This window comes from Xiphophorus maculatus, chromosome 13 (assembly GCF_002775205.1).
Source record: "Xiphophorus maculatus strain JP 163 A chromosome 13, X_maculatus-5.0-male, whole genome shotgun sequence".
NCBI lineage: Eukaryota > Metazoa > Chordata > Actinopteri > Cyprinodontiformes > Poeciliidae > Xiphophorus > Xiphophorus maculatus.
Window position 1 is genome coordinate 9,384,224 of NC_036455.1, and position 17,981 is coordinate 9,402,204.

Here is a 17,981-nt window from a genome sequence, read left to right on the forward strand (position 1 = left end):
AGAAAACAAAATTGATAAGCACATACTAAATATTAAAACATTTGACTCAGTTAAATCAGCAATAAAAAACATGTATGGATTTGAAAAGTTTCTTTTTGAGACCAGAATTAACCCAAATCTGATAGCAGATACATATTGATGAAGAAATAACTTTAGAATAAAATATCAAGTATAAAGAACACAATCTAAAGGATTCCATTCAAATCTTAAATAAACTGATTTGCATCAGCAGCTCCATGCTCCAGCGCTCTGGGAGAGTTTATAGTCCTGACAGCTGAACTCTGGATGACTGACAGCTGTCCTTCATCACAACAGAAGACACAGAAATCCTCCTCATCAAAAACATGACTTTGATCTGCGTCCTCATCTGGACTCTCCTCTGCTTCACTCAGGGTGAGGAAAATCATTTTTCTGTCATGTGAAAATCATTTGGAGTGTAGCTGAGTTTCACCATCTCATGTCCAGAGTTTCTTCTTTCTCCTCAGGATCTGATGGACAAAATGTTGTTGTGACTCAATCAGCAGCCAAATCAGTGCAGCTTGGTCAGACTGTCACTATTGACTGTAAGGCCAGTAGACAAGTAGCTCTCTGTCGTTCCCCATCTGATTACTGTCTGTCCTGGTACCATCAGAAACCCGGAGAAGCTCCTAAAGCTCTGATCTACTACACATCAGACAGATTTTCAGGAATCTCCTCCAGATTCAGTGGAAGTGGAGCAAGAAATGAATTAGACTTCATTCTGACCATCAGTGGAGTTCAGGCTGAAGATGCAGGAGTTTATTACTGTATGAGTTATCATTACATCAACAGTCAGGATGTGTTCACACAGTGAAAAATCATCGTACAAAAACCTCGTTCAGTTTGACTGAACAGAAACTGAACTTTGTTCTGCAACTAGAATCTGCTGCAGACACTGATGCAGTTCACTGAGCAAACACACTGGATGTACACAGCGTCTAATTTCATCAAATCTCATTAAAACTCAAACTCGAAAGAACAAAAGATATATTTTCTTGAAGCCCAAGAAAGTTTATGAAACTAAGTTTTCTCAACGTTGAGAATATATTTTCCAGTCCCCCATCTATAAACTGTGCACTGTAATTAAACAATTAACAGAAGCAATAAAGTTTTTTAAGCACATTAAAAACATGTCAAATGTTTGTTTTAATCCAATAAACATTTGAATGATAAATATCGAAAGCAGATAATCAGTCATAATCCAACTGATATTTCTGTCTTGCATCTCAAGTCTTGGGGTTTCTTTAATGTTGTAATAATTCTGTAGGTTTAATATCATCCAGGAACATCAGCACAGATAAAGTGAAAAGAATTTAATTTTCACAATCTTGAAGAAGGCTCCTTCTACGTTAGAAAAGAATCAAAAATATTTTTCAAGTTTAAAGTATTATCTCTATTGAATACAAAGGTCGTTTCCACCAATTAAAGAGGGGAAAGACGTCACCCCCCCACCCCCCCTACCCCCACCCGGAAACACCAACAAAATATAAACATGCCTTTCTATTGCTAATTTTCCTCCAAAATATTTATGAATATATTGACTTTTAATTTGCTTTAAATTTGTACAGTACTGACAAGATTTCCTCAGGTCAGCATCTCCACACCAACTAATCATCCCTAGCAACTGGTGCACCTCTCTCCTGGAGAGAGGGAGAGTAAGGTCACAACTGAGGTCAAGCAAAACGACACATAGACGCATAGAAAAGCTCACTGGCAGCATTAACCTATCCCTTGACATACTGTACGTCTAAGCAATAGAACGTTTATCTTTTCTTTCCATCTTGTGCTTCTTTTGCAGAAAGTGTGAGAAGTGGAGGAAGCAACAGAGAACAAACCCTTAGAACGAGCGTAAATAGGAGAATCAAGATATTCCAGTTAAAGGATTATATTGCTGATCAATTACATCAAAACGTTTACAGAGATCTCAAAGTACTAAAGCAACAGAGTCACTTTGAAGTTTAGTTGGTGAAGTTTCATCAAGATCGTTTTAAAAGTTCTTCTCAGTCTTTCTTAGCAGAAACATGTTTCAGGAGGAAACCTGCTGCTAGTTCAGCTCCATGTGACTGACTCTGTGTTTGCATATGTGTCCTGCCTCTCTGCTCCAGCTGTTAAGAGGTCAGAGTTGATCAGTGGCTGTCCAGGCCTTTCAGAGCCACTGACACACCTGCAGCACAATGATGATGTCACTGACTCTACTGCTGACCATCCTGGGGCTCCTGGTTCAGGGTGAGACTCTCTGGGAGAAACTTGGACTGAAGAAGAAATAAGCTTTATGAAGATATAATTCTGCCATTTCCCATCTATTCCTACATTATCAATAATTTGTAATCAAACAAATTTCCCTGAATTGATATATTTTATGTTTTCCAGGTTCATCAGGAGACATCATCCTGACTCAGACTCCTGGATCTCAGTCTGTTGCTCCAGGACAGACTGTCTCCATCAGATGTAAAACTAGTACAGGTATAAGCGACTGGCTTTTCTGGTACCATCAGAAACCTGAAGAGGCACCGAAGCTCATTATACGAAGAGCAACAACTCGTGAGTCTGGAGTTCCAGCTCGGTTCAGTGGAAGTGGATCTGGTTCTGACTTCACTCTGACCATCAGTGGAGTTCAGGCTGAAGATTCAGGAGTTTATTACTGTCAGCAGGGTTACAGCTACCCGTTCACACAGTGATAGAACGTCGTACAAAAACCTCCCTCAGCTGGAGAGGAACTGATCTGACTCAACAGCTGCACTGACACTAAAACAATCAAGTCTCCACAAATGCTAAACCACAAATTAATTATGAAGAAATTACTTTCATTATTATCACTACCAGTTTTTTTTTAGATTTTTCTAGAGCTACTGATTGAGACAGATTATTAAGATCTAGAGATATATCAGAATTGATTAAAAAAAAAAACCCTGAAAGAAGTAAAATAATATTTCTGAAACTATTTAAATTTCTTTAATTGACAAAACTTTTAAAAGTGAGCCTGAATTATTTCAACTCTACCTCTCTCTGCAGATACATATAAATAAAAATGTCAAAGATACTTTAATAGTAAATATTTTTTATTTGAACCGTGACCTACACGACAAAGCAAACATGACTGAATAAGAAGAGCAAACAATCAGCAGAAAAAGGAAGTGAGCATTAAGACACTGGCTGCATTAACACCAGAAGCTATTTGAAGTGATTTCACAGTAACTGTCTAAGGAGGTCTAAACAGTATTTTTCATTTACTTTTTACTGTAAAAGTTATCATTTCAGAGTTTTAGACTTTAATTTTGAATTAAGAAACATTTTTCTATCTGAGAAATGTAAAAGTCTATAGTTAACTTGAGGTTTCTGCATTGTCCAAAAATGTTAAACAAAGTTGGTCGTCTTTCAAAACTTTTGGGACATGGGAGATAAAAAGTAATATCCTATAAAAATTATAATATATAATTACATGCATAGTCATAATTTAAGTTTTACATTTTCTGATCACTAGTGGAATATCACTCAAATTAAAATTTATACTTCTGGCAACACCCTGATTCCAAATATATGTAGGAAGTTTTCTGTACGAGTAAAAAGTTCATCACAACAAAAAATGCTGAAGAAAAAGCATCAAAATACACATTTGACACAATTAAAAACATTTGCTACATAAATTGATTCATGTCGAAACTTCATCATCATATTGTTCCTGCCCTGTTGAAGTCCTTCAGAGTATTTCCATAGAGCCACTTTGCATCAGCAGCTCCATGCTCCAGTGCTCTGGGAGAGTTTATAGTCCTGACAGTTGAACACTGGATGACTGACAGCTGTCCTTCATCACAACAGAAGACACAGAAATCCTCCTCATCAAAAACATGACTTTGATCTGCGTCCTCATCTGGACTCTCCTCTGCTGCTGCTTCACAGGTAAAGTCCAGAAAATCCAACTGCTCTCCTCTCCCTGCACATCTGACATGAAGAAAACCATGAATCTGCTGCATGTTTTTGTCTCTGTGTCCTCAGAGTCCAGAGGTCAGGTCACAGTGACTCAGCCTTCAGCAGTAAATACCGGCTTTGGAGGCTCGGCCACCATCAGCTGTAAAACCAGTCAAGCTGTATACTATGATGGATCAGACTATTATTTAGCATGGTACCAAAAGAAGAACACAGAACCTCCTAAAATGCTCATTTACTGGAGAAATCGCAGAGCATCAGGGATTCCAAATCGTTTCACAGGAAGTGGATCAAACTCAGACTTCACTCTGACCATCAGTGGAGTTCAGGCTGAAGATGCTGGAGTTTATTACTGTCAGAGTTATCATAACATAAACAGTCAGAGGGTGTTCACACAGTGAAAAATCATCGTACAAAAACCTCCCTCAGTCTGACTGAAGAGAAACTGCAGTCAGCTGGAGTCTGATACAGTTCACTGAACACAAACATTGATCACACAGTATTTGATTTCAATACACTTCACTAAAAGTCAAGCTCTAAGAAAAAAAAAAGCCAATATTTTCTATATTTCATTATTCACCCATTTGCTTTTGTCACTAATTATTTTATATTTATTAGTTTCAGATTAAATCAGAAGCAGAAAGAGTGGCGTGTTAGAAAAAATCCGAAATACTGTATTTAAAACAATACTCATTATTTAAAATTTCTTCACGTAGCTGACACAGACATTCACTACATTACTTCAACTCTTCCCAGGCACGTGATGCCCCTAATGCCCTTTTTGAGTTTTTTTTTTTATCTGTATGTCAGAAGGCCTGCTTGTGTCCCTCAGCAACAATATTTAGCTAAATATATTAATTTAACTAAATAAACTAGTCTGGCTGCCCTCAGTCTAATAATGACTCTGTTTCTCTTCCTCCATGTTGTTCAGACTCCGGGTCCATGGTGAGGAGGAGGAGGCTGATCTGTGCCCTCTAACTATCAAATGAATGTCTGGAGAGCCCCTACCAGCAGCTACTGAGTTTTCTTTCCTGGATATTCCAGTCTTACAATTCTAGATCCCAGAGGTGCTAACATCAAAAAAATATATAGAGTTAACCCCTTTGAGCTTTTTTGATCTATAAATCAGTCTCCAGCCAAGTTGTTATAGAGGTTAAATAGATATTATTAGGGCTTAATTAGTAAAATGGCAGCAAATTTGCTTATTTCATAACTTCATAACCAACGACCTTCTCTTCTCTGGTCTGTTTAACAGCTACAGTCTCAGATCAACTCAGACCTCCATCAAAAACAGCAACTTTATACCTGTTGGGGAAAATATACTACATTTGCTTTGCATTGTCCCCACATGATGGCAATGATATAGTAGGATCCAATTAGATTCTTGATTAATATGGGTTGTTGCTGTGTTGTTGTACGGTGTTTTAAGATCTTGTTCAATGTGCCCTTTTTTAACTTTGAGCCCCTGCCCCTCCAAAGGTCTCTGCATGGCCCTGACTCTACTTGACATTAAACCTTCAAGTAAAATAAAAACAGCCAAACCTAATTTTTAAAAAGCTTTAAAGTAGTCATTTTTATTTGCTGAGACATTTATGGTCAATAATGCCATCCATCCATCCATCCATCCATCCATCCATCCATCCATTTTCTGTATACCCTTGTCCCTAGTGGGCGGGGTGCTGGTGTCTATCTCCAGCTAACGTGAAGGTCAATAATGCCAGTAGAATTATGTTTTTCTGGTCAAATTTTATGATTGTACAATTTGCCATGATGACTAAAGGTAAAAGTATAGATTATGCTGTGAAGAACAACAGTTAGTTGTCTCAAACTTTAAGAAAGTAGATGGACACCGGTGGTTGAGTAATGTTTTTTCCTAAATTATTTCAATAATTAAACAACAAAGAACGTCAGTAAAATATGTCTGGATCTAAGTATTTTCTAACAAAGTTTTCTAAATATATTTACAACAGAATGGATTCATGTGTTTGATTCAAAACACTTCACCAAATGATCTGAAATGTCATAATAGCTTTATATTAAGGATAATTCATGTTAATCTGTGGCAAATGTAGATAATGTTAAGACACCTAAATTAAAATCAAGAAAATGTAGGACATAACCAACAGGTGAAAACCAGAAGCTGATGAGTAAATATTTATTATCTGAACAGTGACCAACATGACAAAGCAAACATGACTCAGTGAAAATAGAGAATAATCAGCAGAGAAAGAGTGAGAGCAGTGACAGATTAAAGCCAGTATCAGAGTCTCAGAGAGTCAGGTCAGGACTGGGAACACTGGTCTCTCCTCAGTGTCTCTGTGACTGCAGACTGGGAGCCCTGGGAGGCCTCACAGGTCACAGAGCCCACCTTCCTCCACTGGTCTGCAGGGAGCCTCAGGGTGCTGCTCCAGCTGTAGAGGCCGTCATTCTGCAGCACCCCGGAGCTCCTGCTCTGCTCCCAGCTGCTGCTGCTGCTGCTGCCGTCCAGCTTCCAGGACAGAGTCCAGTCTGAGGGGAAGCCCTTGTTGGCCAGACACATGAGGGTAACCTGCTGCTGCTGCAGCTCCACACTGGAGGGTGGCAGCACTGTCAGGGTGGGGCGGGTATCACCTAGGAGACACCAATCAGGTTAGAGAACAGGAACCACACACTTGTTAACCAGACAGCAGAAACTGGACCATCTTTACTGTGGGAGAAATGACTTTCTTTAAGATTCTTCAGTTAACATTTTTTCTGCTCCACCAGTCACTCCCTCACACACTGTTTCACTTCCCTTCACTGTGAACTCATGCATATCAGCACACAGAGTCCTCATATAACCTGAAATACATTAACTAGAAAATAAGATTAAAGATAAAATGAGCTCTATTTTACCTCCCTGTGATTATAAATGAAATAAAATCTTAAAAATAATAATTTAAAAATTAAAATCAAACAATCTGATGATCATCTTACTAGTGGTTCAATTTTTAAAGTATTAAACAAAATTAAACATCATATTAATTCTTAAAGCAGATCGGCTAATGGGCATAAATGACAATGAATACAATTTGAAAAACAATATATTGTCTCACAGCAATTTTAAAACTGCAATATAAAAGTCATCACCAAGTATTTTGAGATATTTAATTACGTTTTCTAATTTATGTAATTTTTATCTTAATTCTTTCGTTTAAACAATTTAAAAACATTAAAAACTAGTTTGAAAAATAACATGGTAAAAATGTTTCAATATTTTATTACATTAGATTAATAATAGTAATAGTAAAATGTGAAGTTCACATTTCCTTAAAAAGGAGTTAAAAAATAATTACTTAATAATAATAACATCCTCCATGATCCTCTTATGATCGTTCTCATAATTTATTTCACAATAAATGTTAAATATTCAGAAACTTACTTCCAACATCCAGCCTGGTTCCTCCACCAAAAGTCAACCAAAGTGATACAAACTAATTGATTCGTCGTACAAAAACCTCTGACTGTAGAGACACGGCTCTCTGACTCTGAACACAACAAACTGATTCTGGCTTAAAAAACTAATTAAAACTTTAGTTATATTTTCTCTTCATATAATAAACAAAAACATTTTTACCAGAAATAAAATAATTTATTCTCTCTATGATTCTAACTACTGACCCAACCTGCAGTTTTCATCACTGACTGAAGCAAATGAATAAAAATTTAAATTATGGACGTCTCCAATTCTATTAGTTTGTTGATAAAACTAACAACAATGTATCGCTCATATTATAATAAAATATGTGAAATATTGAACTTACTTCCAACATCCAGCCTGGTTCCTCCACCAAAAGTCCACCACAGTGATACAAACTAATTGATTCGTCGTACAAAAACCTCTGACTGTAGAGACACGGCTCTCTGACTCTGAACACAACAAACTCTAAATGAACAGTTTCAACCTGAAAAACACAGCTGGAAAATATATTTATTAATTATATTGTTTCTGACATCAACAGTCACTAATTTTGGTTTCTTCCTCGTAAATAATTTTGTTTATATAAAAGGGAAGGTTCCACCTCAAAACATACATATTTTAACACTTTTTCAGAGAGAGATGTGAGCTAAAAAATAAATAAAATAAATAACTTGGTGGAGACATAATCCTTATCAATATATGTTAACTTTATTGCAGACATTTTGAAACTTTTTACCAGAGATGTTGCCACACAAAACTGTTTCCTTTTGACTCTATTTCTCCTGAGAGCAGGAGGACGGTAGTATCCATGGAAACACTGAGGAAACATCATTATTAAACTTTGACATCCAGGTTTCAGTCTAAAAAATAAATATATATACAAAAAAATCTTCATGATACTTTCATACTTCATCACGTAAAACATTGAATGATTAGAAGATATTTTCTAATCTCTTACTCCCTGAACTCATTTAGATTTAGAAGAAAATGAACATTTAATTTATGTTTTTGGTATGAAGCTAATATTAATTTAAATGCACAATGTTCACTGGAATGTAACACATACAATAGATATAAATTCAGCTGTTCTATATACAACTGAGCACATTTGGGCCTAACTGGGCCTGACTGGGAACACAAGATCTTCCATTATGATATTTTATATGTGTGGATTATAAATCAGCTGGTATCAGTGGGAAACATCTGTAACCTTTGCTGCATTAAGACGACAAATGGTTTCAAGCAATTTCACAATGAAATGTTTAATCAGCCTTTTAAATTGAAATAATTTGAACAGAAATGATTATCAGCTCTATCAAACAGATTTAATTTGTTTTTATTTATTGTACTTTTTGTGCCAATCATATTCAAAAACTTAAAAGTTAGGATCTTGTTTCTAAAGTTCACCAGTTTGAATTAAATTTAGTTTTCCTGTAAAACCTGTGAAACTGAATAATATATTGAATAAAAATGAACCATTTTACAAAACATTCAAAACTTACTAATAAATGAATTTAAAATAAATTAAACCAAAAATACATGTAATATTTTCTCTTCTCTAAATGTAACTTTATTTATACAAAACATATTTTTTTTACAGATTGTCCTTTTTTAGATCTAAGATCTGATTTACAATGTAGACCAGGTTTGAAATGACAAAACAGAAAACAAAATTGATAAGCACATACTAAATATTAAAACATTTGACTCAGTTAAATCAGCAATAAAAACATGTCTGGATTTGAAAACTGTATTTTTGAGACCAGAATTAACCCAAATCTGATAGCAGATACATATTGATGAAGAAATAACTTTATAATAAAATATCAAGTATAAAGAACACAATCTAAAGGATTCCATTCAAATCTTAAATAAACTGATTTGCATCAGCAGCTCCATGCTCCAGCGCTCTGGGAGAGTTTATAGTCCTGACAGCTGAACTCTGGATGACTGACAGCTGTCCTTCATCACAACAGAAGACACAGAAATCCTCCTCTTCAAAAACATGACTTTGATCTGCGTCCTCATCTGGACTCTCCTCTGCTTCACTCAGGGTGAGGAAAATCATTTTTCTGTCATGTGAAAATCATTTGGAGTGTAGCTGAGTTTCACCATCTCATGTCCAGAGTTTCTTCTTTCTCCTCAGGATCTGATGGACAAAATATTGTTGTGACTCAACCAGCAGCCAAATCAGTGCAGCTTGGTCAGACTGTCACTATTGACTGTAAGGCCAGTAGACAAGTAGCTCTCTGTCGTTCCCCATCTGATTACTGTCTGTCCTGGTACCATCAGAAACCCGGAGAAACTCCTAAAGCTCTGATCTACTACACATCAGACAGATTTTCAGGAATCTCCTCCAGATTCAGTGGAAGTGGAGCAGGAAATGGATTAGACTTCACTCTGACCATCAGTGGAGTTCAGGCTGAAGATGCTGGAGTTTATTACTGTCTGAGTTATCATTACATCAACAGTCAGTACGTGTTCACACAGTGAAAAATCATCGTACAAAAACCTCCCTCAATCTGACTGAACAGAAACTGAACTTTGTTCTGCAGCTGGAATCTGCATCAGACACTGATACAGTTCACTGAACACATCAGGCCAGAAATTATATTTCCATTAAACACAAGAACATATTCAGTTATGATATTAAGACATATTTTAAAATATTATTTCATTTATATTTTTAGATGTTTGACACCTTATTCTCCAATTAAGTAATGAAGTAACTTTGACTTTAGAAAGGTTTAAAAATATTTTCCATGTTTTATTTTTAAACAATCATACATGAAGTCAAGGAAAACCATCGGTAATAACACCAAAATATATTTTAATGATTGTTAAACACATTACAGGATTTATTCTCATAAGCACATGTAGGAAGACAGGAAAAACAATCCAGGAGGTTCTTTATTGTTAGCTTAGCCTTGTTTAAAATGATTTGCTAAGTTTGCCATTACTGTTGGAAAATAATTCATATCTAAATCAATATTAATGCTTGATCCTGCATTTAGTTTTTAGAACCTGGAAGGTACTGCCAGATTATTTCCACAAACAGAAATACAACAAGCTGAGATGTGGTGTCAAGTCTCTTTCTTTGAATTAACAAATAGAGACATAGACAGTTTGTCAGGTATGGATGAAAGGAAAATATGAAAACATTTTCTCTGAATTATCAAATGATAACAATTATGTGATATTAGTGCGGTCTGTCAGCAAGAAAAAACCTTTTCTAAAAGTAAAAACTTTGATTCTTTGTTAATTGAGTGGTATTAAAAATATTCTAGCTTATTGTAATTGTTTCTTTTGAATAAATCAAGCTATAAATAAAAGTTTGAGAATCGGAAACAACAAACCCTTGAGAAATAGTTTGAATAGAAGAAACAAGATGTTCCAGTAAAAAGTTTTTTTTGCTTGTTGACATCATAAAGTTCACAAAGATGTAAAAGTACTAGACCTATAGAAAATTCCTTCAGTGTTAACTGGTAAAAGATTATAAAGAGCCCTATTAAAGTTCCTCTCTTAGTCTTTAATACATTGATGTTTCAGGAGGAAACCTGCTGCCAGTTCAGCTCCATGTGACTGACTGTGTGTTTGCATATGTGTCCTGCCTCTCTGCTCCAGCTGTTAAGAGGTCAGAGTTGATCAGTGGCTGTCCAGGCCTTTCAGAGCCACTGACACACCAGCAGCACAATGATGATGTCACTGACTCTACTGCTGACCATCCTGGGGCTCCTGGTTCAGGGTGAGACTCTGATAGAAACTTAGTTTGAAGAAGAAATGATAATTAAAATTCTGCTATCATGGAGAAATATTGAAACAAGATGTTAATGTTTTGTTTTATCTATTCAAAGATTATCAATTATTTGTAATCAAACATAGTTTCTCTCAATTGTTATTTTTCATGTTTCCCAGGTTCAGCAGGAGACATCATCCTGACTCAGACTCCTGGATCTCAGTCTGTTGATCCAGGACAGACTGTCTCCATCACATGTAAAACCAGTTCAGGTGTTTATAACAACCTCCACTGGTACCTTCAGAAACCTGCAGAAGCTCCTAAACTCCTGATTTATGGTGCTACAGCTCGTCAGTCTGGAGTTCCAGCTCGGTTCAGTGGAAGTGGATATGGTTCTGACTTCATTCTGACCATCAGTGGAGTTCAGGCTGAAGATTCAGGAGTTTATTACTGTCAGCAGGGTACCAGCTTCCCGTTCACACAGTGATAGAACGTCGTACAAAAACCTCCCTCAGCTGCAGAGGAACTGATCTGACTCAACAGCTCCTAGGAAACTGAAACACTAAAAGTATCCAGTAATAATACAATGTTAATTAGTCATGAAGACCCTGTTTAAATATTTATTTATCCATTTGCTTTTCTCACTGAGTAAAATTTAACTTTCTAGGTCTTTTGAATAAATTAGTGAGAGTGATCTTTTATGACTGAAAAAACAAATAATTGTTAAACCACAATTATGTGATTATTCAAATTTGTTCAAGTGACCAAGTGTTGAACAGTGAGCCAGTAAATTACTTCATTTCTGCTTGACTTTAAAGATTCATAGAAATAAAAAAGTCAAACCTTTTTGAAAACAGGTCAGATTTGATCAGTGTCAGTTCAGACCTTTCACAGCCACTGACACCAATTTCCTCTGTCAAATTACTTACTTATTAAAATGATTTTAAAAAAATTACATATCTGACTTGTGGTGATAAAAGTATCTCTGTAATATTTACTCTCATATTTTTAATGAGAAAGGTGCACAAATGGTTTGATGTGTTTCAAATAAAAACTTTTAGCATTTTTATATGAACTGCATAATGATGTTACATGAAGCAAATAAAAAAGTAAATTCCCCTCTCTGGAATAAAATATATTTTTTGTTTATGACATGAAATTTAAAAATCACAGTTAAAACTAAATGGGTTAAGCCCACAGAGAAACAAGTTGGATACCAGAAATTGAGTAAATGGGATTACTGGTTTCTCCTCAGTGTCTCTGTGACTGGAACTGGGAGCTGTGGGTGACCTCTCAGGTCACAGAGCCCACCGTCTTTCACTGGTCTGCATATGATTAAAAAACCAACTCTGCCCATTAAAGAGCGATCTGCTTTTTTATTTCTTAAAGTGAAACTGGAGGTTTTTTTCTTCCCTTTCTGAGCTTCACTAATGAACCGTAGCAGCAGAAACGTTTCAGAAGTAAAGATATTCATTTCCTTTCCATCTGGACTTTACATTTCTTTCATTGCATGACTGGATTCCAGCTGCAGTTAGAATATGTATAACAGGTCACTTTGAATTGACCTTTGAGTTAGCATTTGACCTTGTCTGTTAGACCTGTTTGTCTCAGGTTTGACCTCTAATATCCTTCTGATCTCTCTGTCTCAACCTACTTTAATTTAATGTACAAACATAAACTTTAAAGTTAAATAATCTAAATTAACTCGTTAAGGTCATTGCTGTTTTTAAATTTCTAATGCATGCAACTAATTTCTTTAAAAATATGTAGCTTCAGATTATAAATTATTTAAAGGCTGGAGTTCTTTTTGTAACCTTAGCAATATTTCTACAAAAAAATTGCCATAATGGGAGATATGATTTATTATTTGTTGCATTTCAATATTAACTGAAGTAAGTCACATGGAAGTTAAAATATTTTGATGTATTTTACACGATGTGCTACGACTAAAATGAGTTTATATTGATATGACAGTTGACTCAAATCTTAACATACAGTGAATTTTAGAAATTGTTGCTTGTTGGGGACATTTAATATCATATTCACGTCATTCTTGACTCAATTGGGTTTAATGAAGGACGCTGTCTCCCTCTACCGATCATTCTGAGAATAACACACTCACTTTGTGTCATATTGAGCCTTATTTATTATAAATCGTGACTGATTCAGCATCTAATTGTTCACGGTTCGAACCACACACCTGCCCAAGTTTTGTTTCTAAAAGCTCAGAACAAAACACATCAGACTTCTCCTTTTACTAGCTTTCACAATGTTCCAACTAGTTTGGGTAATATTTCACTTTTTGTTCTCATCACCAACATTCTCCTTTTCTCCAGCCTCTGTGTGTAATGTTTATGTTACCGCTATATTTACAGTTGCATGCATGGATATTATGATGCAGCTCACATCCAGCTATGTTCAGACCTTGATCCTAGTTTTATTCAAACAACTACTATAGCTGCTGCATTTCACTGCATGTTAGGCCAATAAAATACAACCCCATCACGTGAAGCATGAAACAGATTAATACCACATACTGTATTTTAAGTAAAAGACAACTTTTTTAACTTCTTCAATTTTTATGGTCAATATTTGCAGTTATTGTGCAAAGAAATTTTTTTTTCTCTGTGTTCCCAGAAATGCCACGAGATGGCAGCACTGTTCCAGGGGTGTAGAAATGAGTGCATGGTGTTGGATAAAAGCACTTTATTTTACTTCCAAGAACAGCGAAAATCAGCATATAAAGATTAGATAGATCAAAAACTTGTGTCATGCAACATATTTTCAGTTATGATTAGTTCAACCCTAAAAATTATATAACAACGCTTATTTTATTTTTCTGAATTATTTTAATTATGTCTGTGCCATGAAGCACTAAAAACTATAAGAGGAAAATGTGATAAAATGAGATTGGGTGTAAACTTTGTATGTCATTGTTTGTTTCCACTTTAAATAAATTAAGACCTCCAGTAAAGTTTACAGAGTAGTTTAATTGTCTGAGGCAAAATGGAAGAAGACGTAAAACTCTCCAGAGAATCAACAGGTTTAATCTGATACATACACTTTTGAATGGTATTTATAAACAACTTTAAACACTGTGATCATAATGGTAAGCAAAGGGTCTTGTATTTTACAAAAATATTGGAATTATTTAAATTCATTTTATTTTTCAAGAAATGTCTCCAAGCTGAAAATGTCTGACTTCAAACTCATAAATATTTGCCACATTTTCTACACAACTCTGAAGATAATCTACTGAACTCTCATATTAAGCATGTTAGACATTAATTTGAAGGACAGCTGTCAAGACAAAATGAGGAAAATAATACTTTAAAGCAAAAAATATTTGCCTGCTTAGTGTTTCTGTGACTCTTAAACTTGTATTACTGTTTCTCTGGACTACAAATAATATCAAGCAAAAGTCATTTTTAGCCTGTCTTCAAAATATGAAATTCAAAGAAAATACTATTTATGATGTGTCAGCATACATCAGAAAATTACTAAAAGAAAGTACATACTCACCTGAATTTGTCCTCTGTCTTTAAGCTTTTTGTGGAAAGATTTTTATTTTAGCTTCAAACTCATCAGATGATTTACTGAATCCATAAATATTACATAGATTACACTTTAATCTGTGGAAAATAAAAAAAAATAATAATAAATTACTAAGTATATAAATGTTAATGTGATTTAGTACTGAAGAAAGCTCTTCACCTTAAAACAAATTGAAAAATGTGATCTTTTTTCAGACGTTTCAGGGTTTTAAAATAATAATCCAAAGTTAAAGTTTTAGAGCTTTTCAACAGGATTCTACATATAAATACATTCATCCTCTAACTGTGATCATGAATTATGATATATTCTGTTCAATATTATAAAGAAGACAGAACAGAGCAAAGGAAGAGAATAATTGGTTCTTGAAAATGCCCTGCAGAGTGAAACCAGTTGAAGTATAAAAATCAATCCAGTGAGTCAGGCTGGGCCTCCAAACTCTAGTTGATTTTCAGAGTGACTGAGACTGGAGCCAGTGAGCCCAGAATCGCCCTGCAGGTCACAGACGATATCTTCTTCCAGTTCTCCTCATCAACTGTCAAGAAGCTGCTCCAGGTGTAGTGGTCGTCATTCAGACGCCTCACAGGGCCCCATTCCTCTTTCCAGTGGACTTGGCTGCTGCCATTGACGTGCCACCGCAATTGCCAGTCAGAGGGGAAGCCCTTGTTTCCCAGACATGTGAGGGTTAACTTCTTCTGCTGCAGCTCCTCACTGGAGGGGGCCAGCAAAGTCAGGTTGGGATGTAAAATATCTATGAGACAATAAACATCTTGAAGAATCAACTCAACCGTCCGTCGACAGCACACACATGTTCTGCTAAATAACTAGACTTCTCTTTTTCTGCAAATCATTCACTTCATTCCAGTCGTATTTATAAATGATTTAATTTATGGTCGCAGCAAATGGTAAATGACCTGGACTTGTAAAGCATTTACCAAGTGCAGAGGACCCCAAAAGGCAAAGTGAGACAGACACAGAGGGGATCAAACCGTCAACCTCAAACTCATATCACCATCATCACCTTCACCCCAACAGTACAACAGAATCCTCTAATGAGCATTTAATAATCATTTGAAATATAAAATATACTGAAATAATAGAATCTCCTGTGGCCACACTTTTCTTTAAATTATTTAGTAAAAATATTGTTTTTGGCGTAAGAACAGATGTTTATTGTTGATGTTTAAAAAGTCTTAAGATAAGTTTAATTACACTAAAGCATTCACAAAATCAAAGTTGACTTTCCAGACACTAACCAGCAGGTTGATTTAAATACTTTTAAAAGTCTTAAAACTTTGTTTGATACAGAGAAACCTAAACTTAAACTTTAATCTGACAGAAAATTCCACATATGAATGCTTGTAATGATAAGACTGAAAATGTATTTTAGAAAATGCCACCCTAACAATCCTATTGGCTTGTAAATAGCCCATAATGGTTGTTATAGAAATTTTGTTAACCAAAGATGCCAATCTTGGATTCTTAAAAAAATTGCTTTGGAAAGTTTTTGACCCAGTATCCTGCCCATTATATGTAATGACAAGCAACACAAAGCCTGGTCCAAGAATGAAATGAAACTGTGTCATGCCAGGATTATGCCCCACGGGTCCAAAGACACTTATGACTAATTCAAAGATCCTACAAAGTATAAATAAAAAAGGCTTCAGTTAAATTAATATCAAAAAGATTATTAGAGATGCTACCCGCTAAATTTCCAAGATTAAAATCAATCTTATTTATCGGTCCCTAGATTTGATACGATTGAAAAGCAAAAGAGACAACACCGGACTCTAGAACTCTGAAGAGATTTTGCAGTAGGACAATATCTCTCTACTTCTCAAAGCAAGTTTCCTAAAACTAAAGTTTCACTAAACTTTAGTGTTAGGAAAAACCTAAATAGAAGCAGATTTTAAAACAATATTTTACAGCTCTGTGTACTGTGACCAGTTTAATAGTATAACCCTAAAATTAACCAGTTTAAGGTCTAAAGCTTAGCTTGCCATTTAAAAAATTGCAGAAAAAGAAAGTCCAGTACATCGGCATAAAAAGTAACAAGATGTTAAAAACAGTAAATACATTTCTCACCCACAACATGGAGTTTAACTATTCCAATTTCAGTAGTATTTTTCCCCAATACTAAGACAGTATAATTTCCGCTGTCATTCAGTTGTGCGGAGGTCAGAGTCAGGTGGCCGTTGGCTGAATCAATCGAAGCTCTACCTTTGTAGCGCTCATTCACCTTAACACCTTCTGGACGCAGAAGAGCAACATTTAAAATTTGGTTTCCACCTTTGAAATTCCAGGTTATTATGTTACTTGGCTCATTCTCAATCAGGATTTTAAGTGTTGTGTTTTCCCCCAAATAGGCTTGAACTGGACTCTCTGATACAATCTTTTGACCAACACTGGGCCCTGTAGGCAAGCATGAATGGGTTAGATTGTTTTGTAAATGCTTAAAGGTGTAAACAAGAGTAATATTTATTCAAATAGAGGCCAAACTATAATAAGGATCATCATTTAGGATTTTTATCAGTATTGAACTCAGCTTAGCAAAAGGAAACAAGATAGACTGATGATCATCAGGCCTTACAGTCATTACAAAATATCCAGTTAATGTAAAACCTTTCCAGCATTAAATTATATAGAAATGTTAAACCTTACCTATAAAACAGAGGGAAAACACAAGTGATTTTAAGCTGAACAGATCCATGTTTCACTGATAGGAAAGATGTTATTGCAATGTTTTTTAAAGGGTAAATACTGGAAGCTCAAAGAGCATGTTTTCTCTGTAAACTTACCGTTTGTACAAACACGTTTAGTCAGCCAAAGCTAATTATTCACAGATTTCAACTTGTGTTACTTTTGTTGAAGATTTAAGATTGATATAATCTTTGTGTGGCCAGCAAGATATGATCTGTTTTACTGTTTTTGTTACAATCTACTGTTTGTTTAATGAGATGATATGGAAAATTTCAACCTAGTTTTTCTCCCTGTCACGTTTTACACATTTCTCCTGCTCTCATGCCTCACATCTCTTTTATTTTTCTATTTTATGCAGTTGCATCTTCATGCATTCTTAAAATAATATGAACTGAACTGATGGCACCATGTCAAGCCTGGATTTGTCTCTTATCCTGGATTTCTGAATCCGACGTTTTGTGAAACAGCCTTCAGTTTCGCACCTTGGTTAAATATTCTGTTTTAAAGTATGATTTATGAATAAAATGGGATTGAACATATTCCATTTCCTACATCAAATAAACAGAAGTTGGCATCTGTGTGTGATGACTTGCTGCCTTGAACAAAAGATTT

At 35.3% G+C, this 17,981-nt stretch overlaps 6 gene segments (V, D, J or C); 4 read left to right on the forward strand and 2 right to left on the reverse strand.

Annotated features, from left to right (window-relative positions):
- The first annotated feature begins 517 nt into the window (after positions 1-517).
- On the forward strand, positions 518-2,711 carry LOC102221795. The segment is given in 2 exon segments: positions 2,068-2,244; positions 2,389-2,711. Coding segments are annotated over 2 exon segments (360 nt in total).
- Positions 2,712-3,863: 1,152 nt separating this feature from the next.
- LOC102222067 lies at positions 3,864-4,343 on the forward strand. The segment is given in 2 exon segments: positions 3,864-3,915; positions 4,012-4,343. Coding segments are annotated over 2 exon segments (384 nt in total).
- A 1,740-nt stretch (positions 4,344-6,083) lies between these two features.
- Positions 6,084-7,775, reverse strand: LOC111610501. The segment is given in 2 exon segments: positions 6,084-6,552; positions 7,725-7,775. A coding segment is annotated over 1 exon segment (258 nt).
- Positions 7,776-9,386: 1,611 nt separating this feature from the next.
- On the forward strand, positions 9,387-11,054 carry LOC111610495. The segment is given in 3 exon segments: positions 9,387-9,435; positions 9,528-9,855; positions 11,006-11,054. Coding segments are annotated over 3 exon segments (384 nt in total).
- Positions 11,041-12,221, forward strand: LOC102229564. The segment is given in 2 exon segments: positions 11,041-11,126; positions 11,297-12,221. Coding segments are annotated over 2 exon segments (360 nt in total).
- Positions 12,222-14,087: 1,866 nt separating this feature from the next.
- LOC111610409 lies at positions 14,088-17,411 on the reverse strand. The segment is given in 3 exon segments: positions 14,088-15,420; positions 16,755-16,916; positions 17,331-17,411. Coding segments are annotated over 3 exon segments (522 nt in total).
- Between the last annotated feature and the right edge of the window lie 570 nt (positions 17,412-17,981).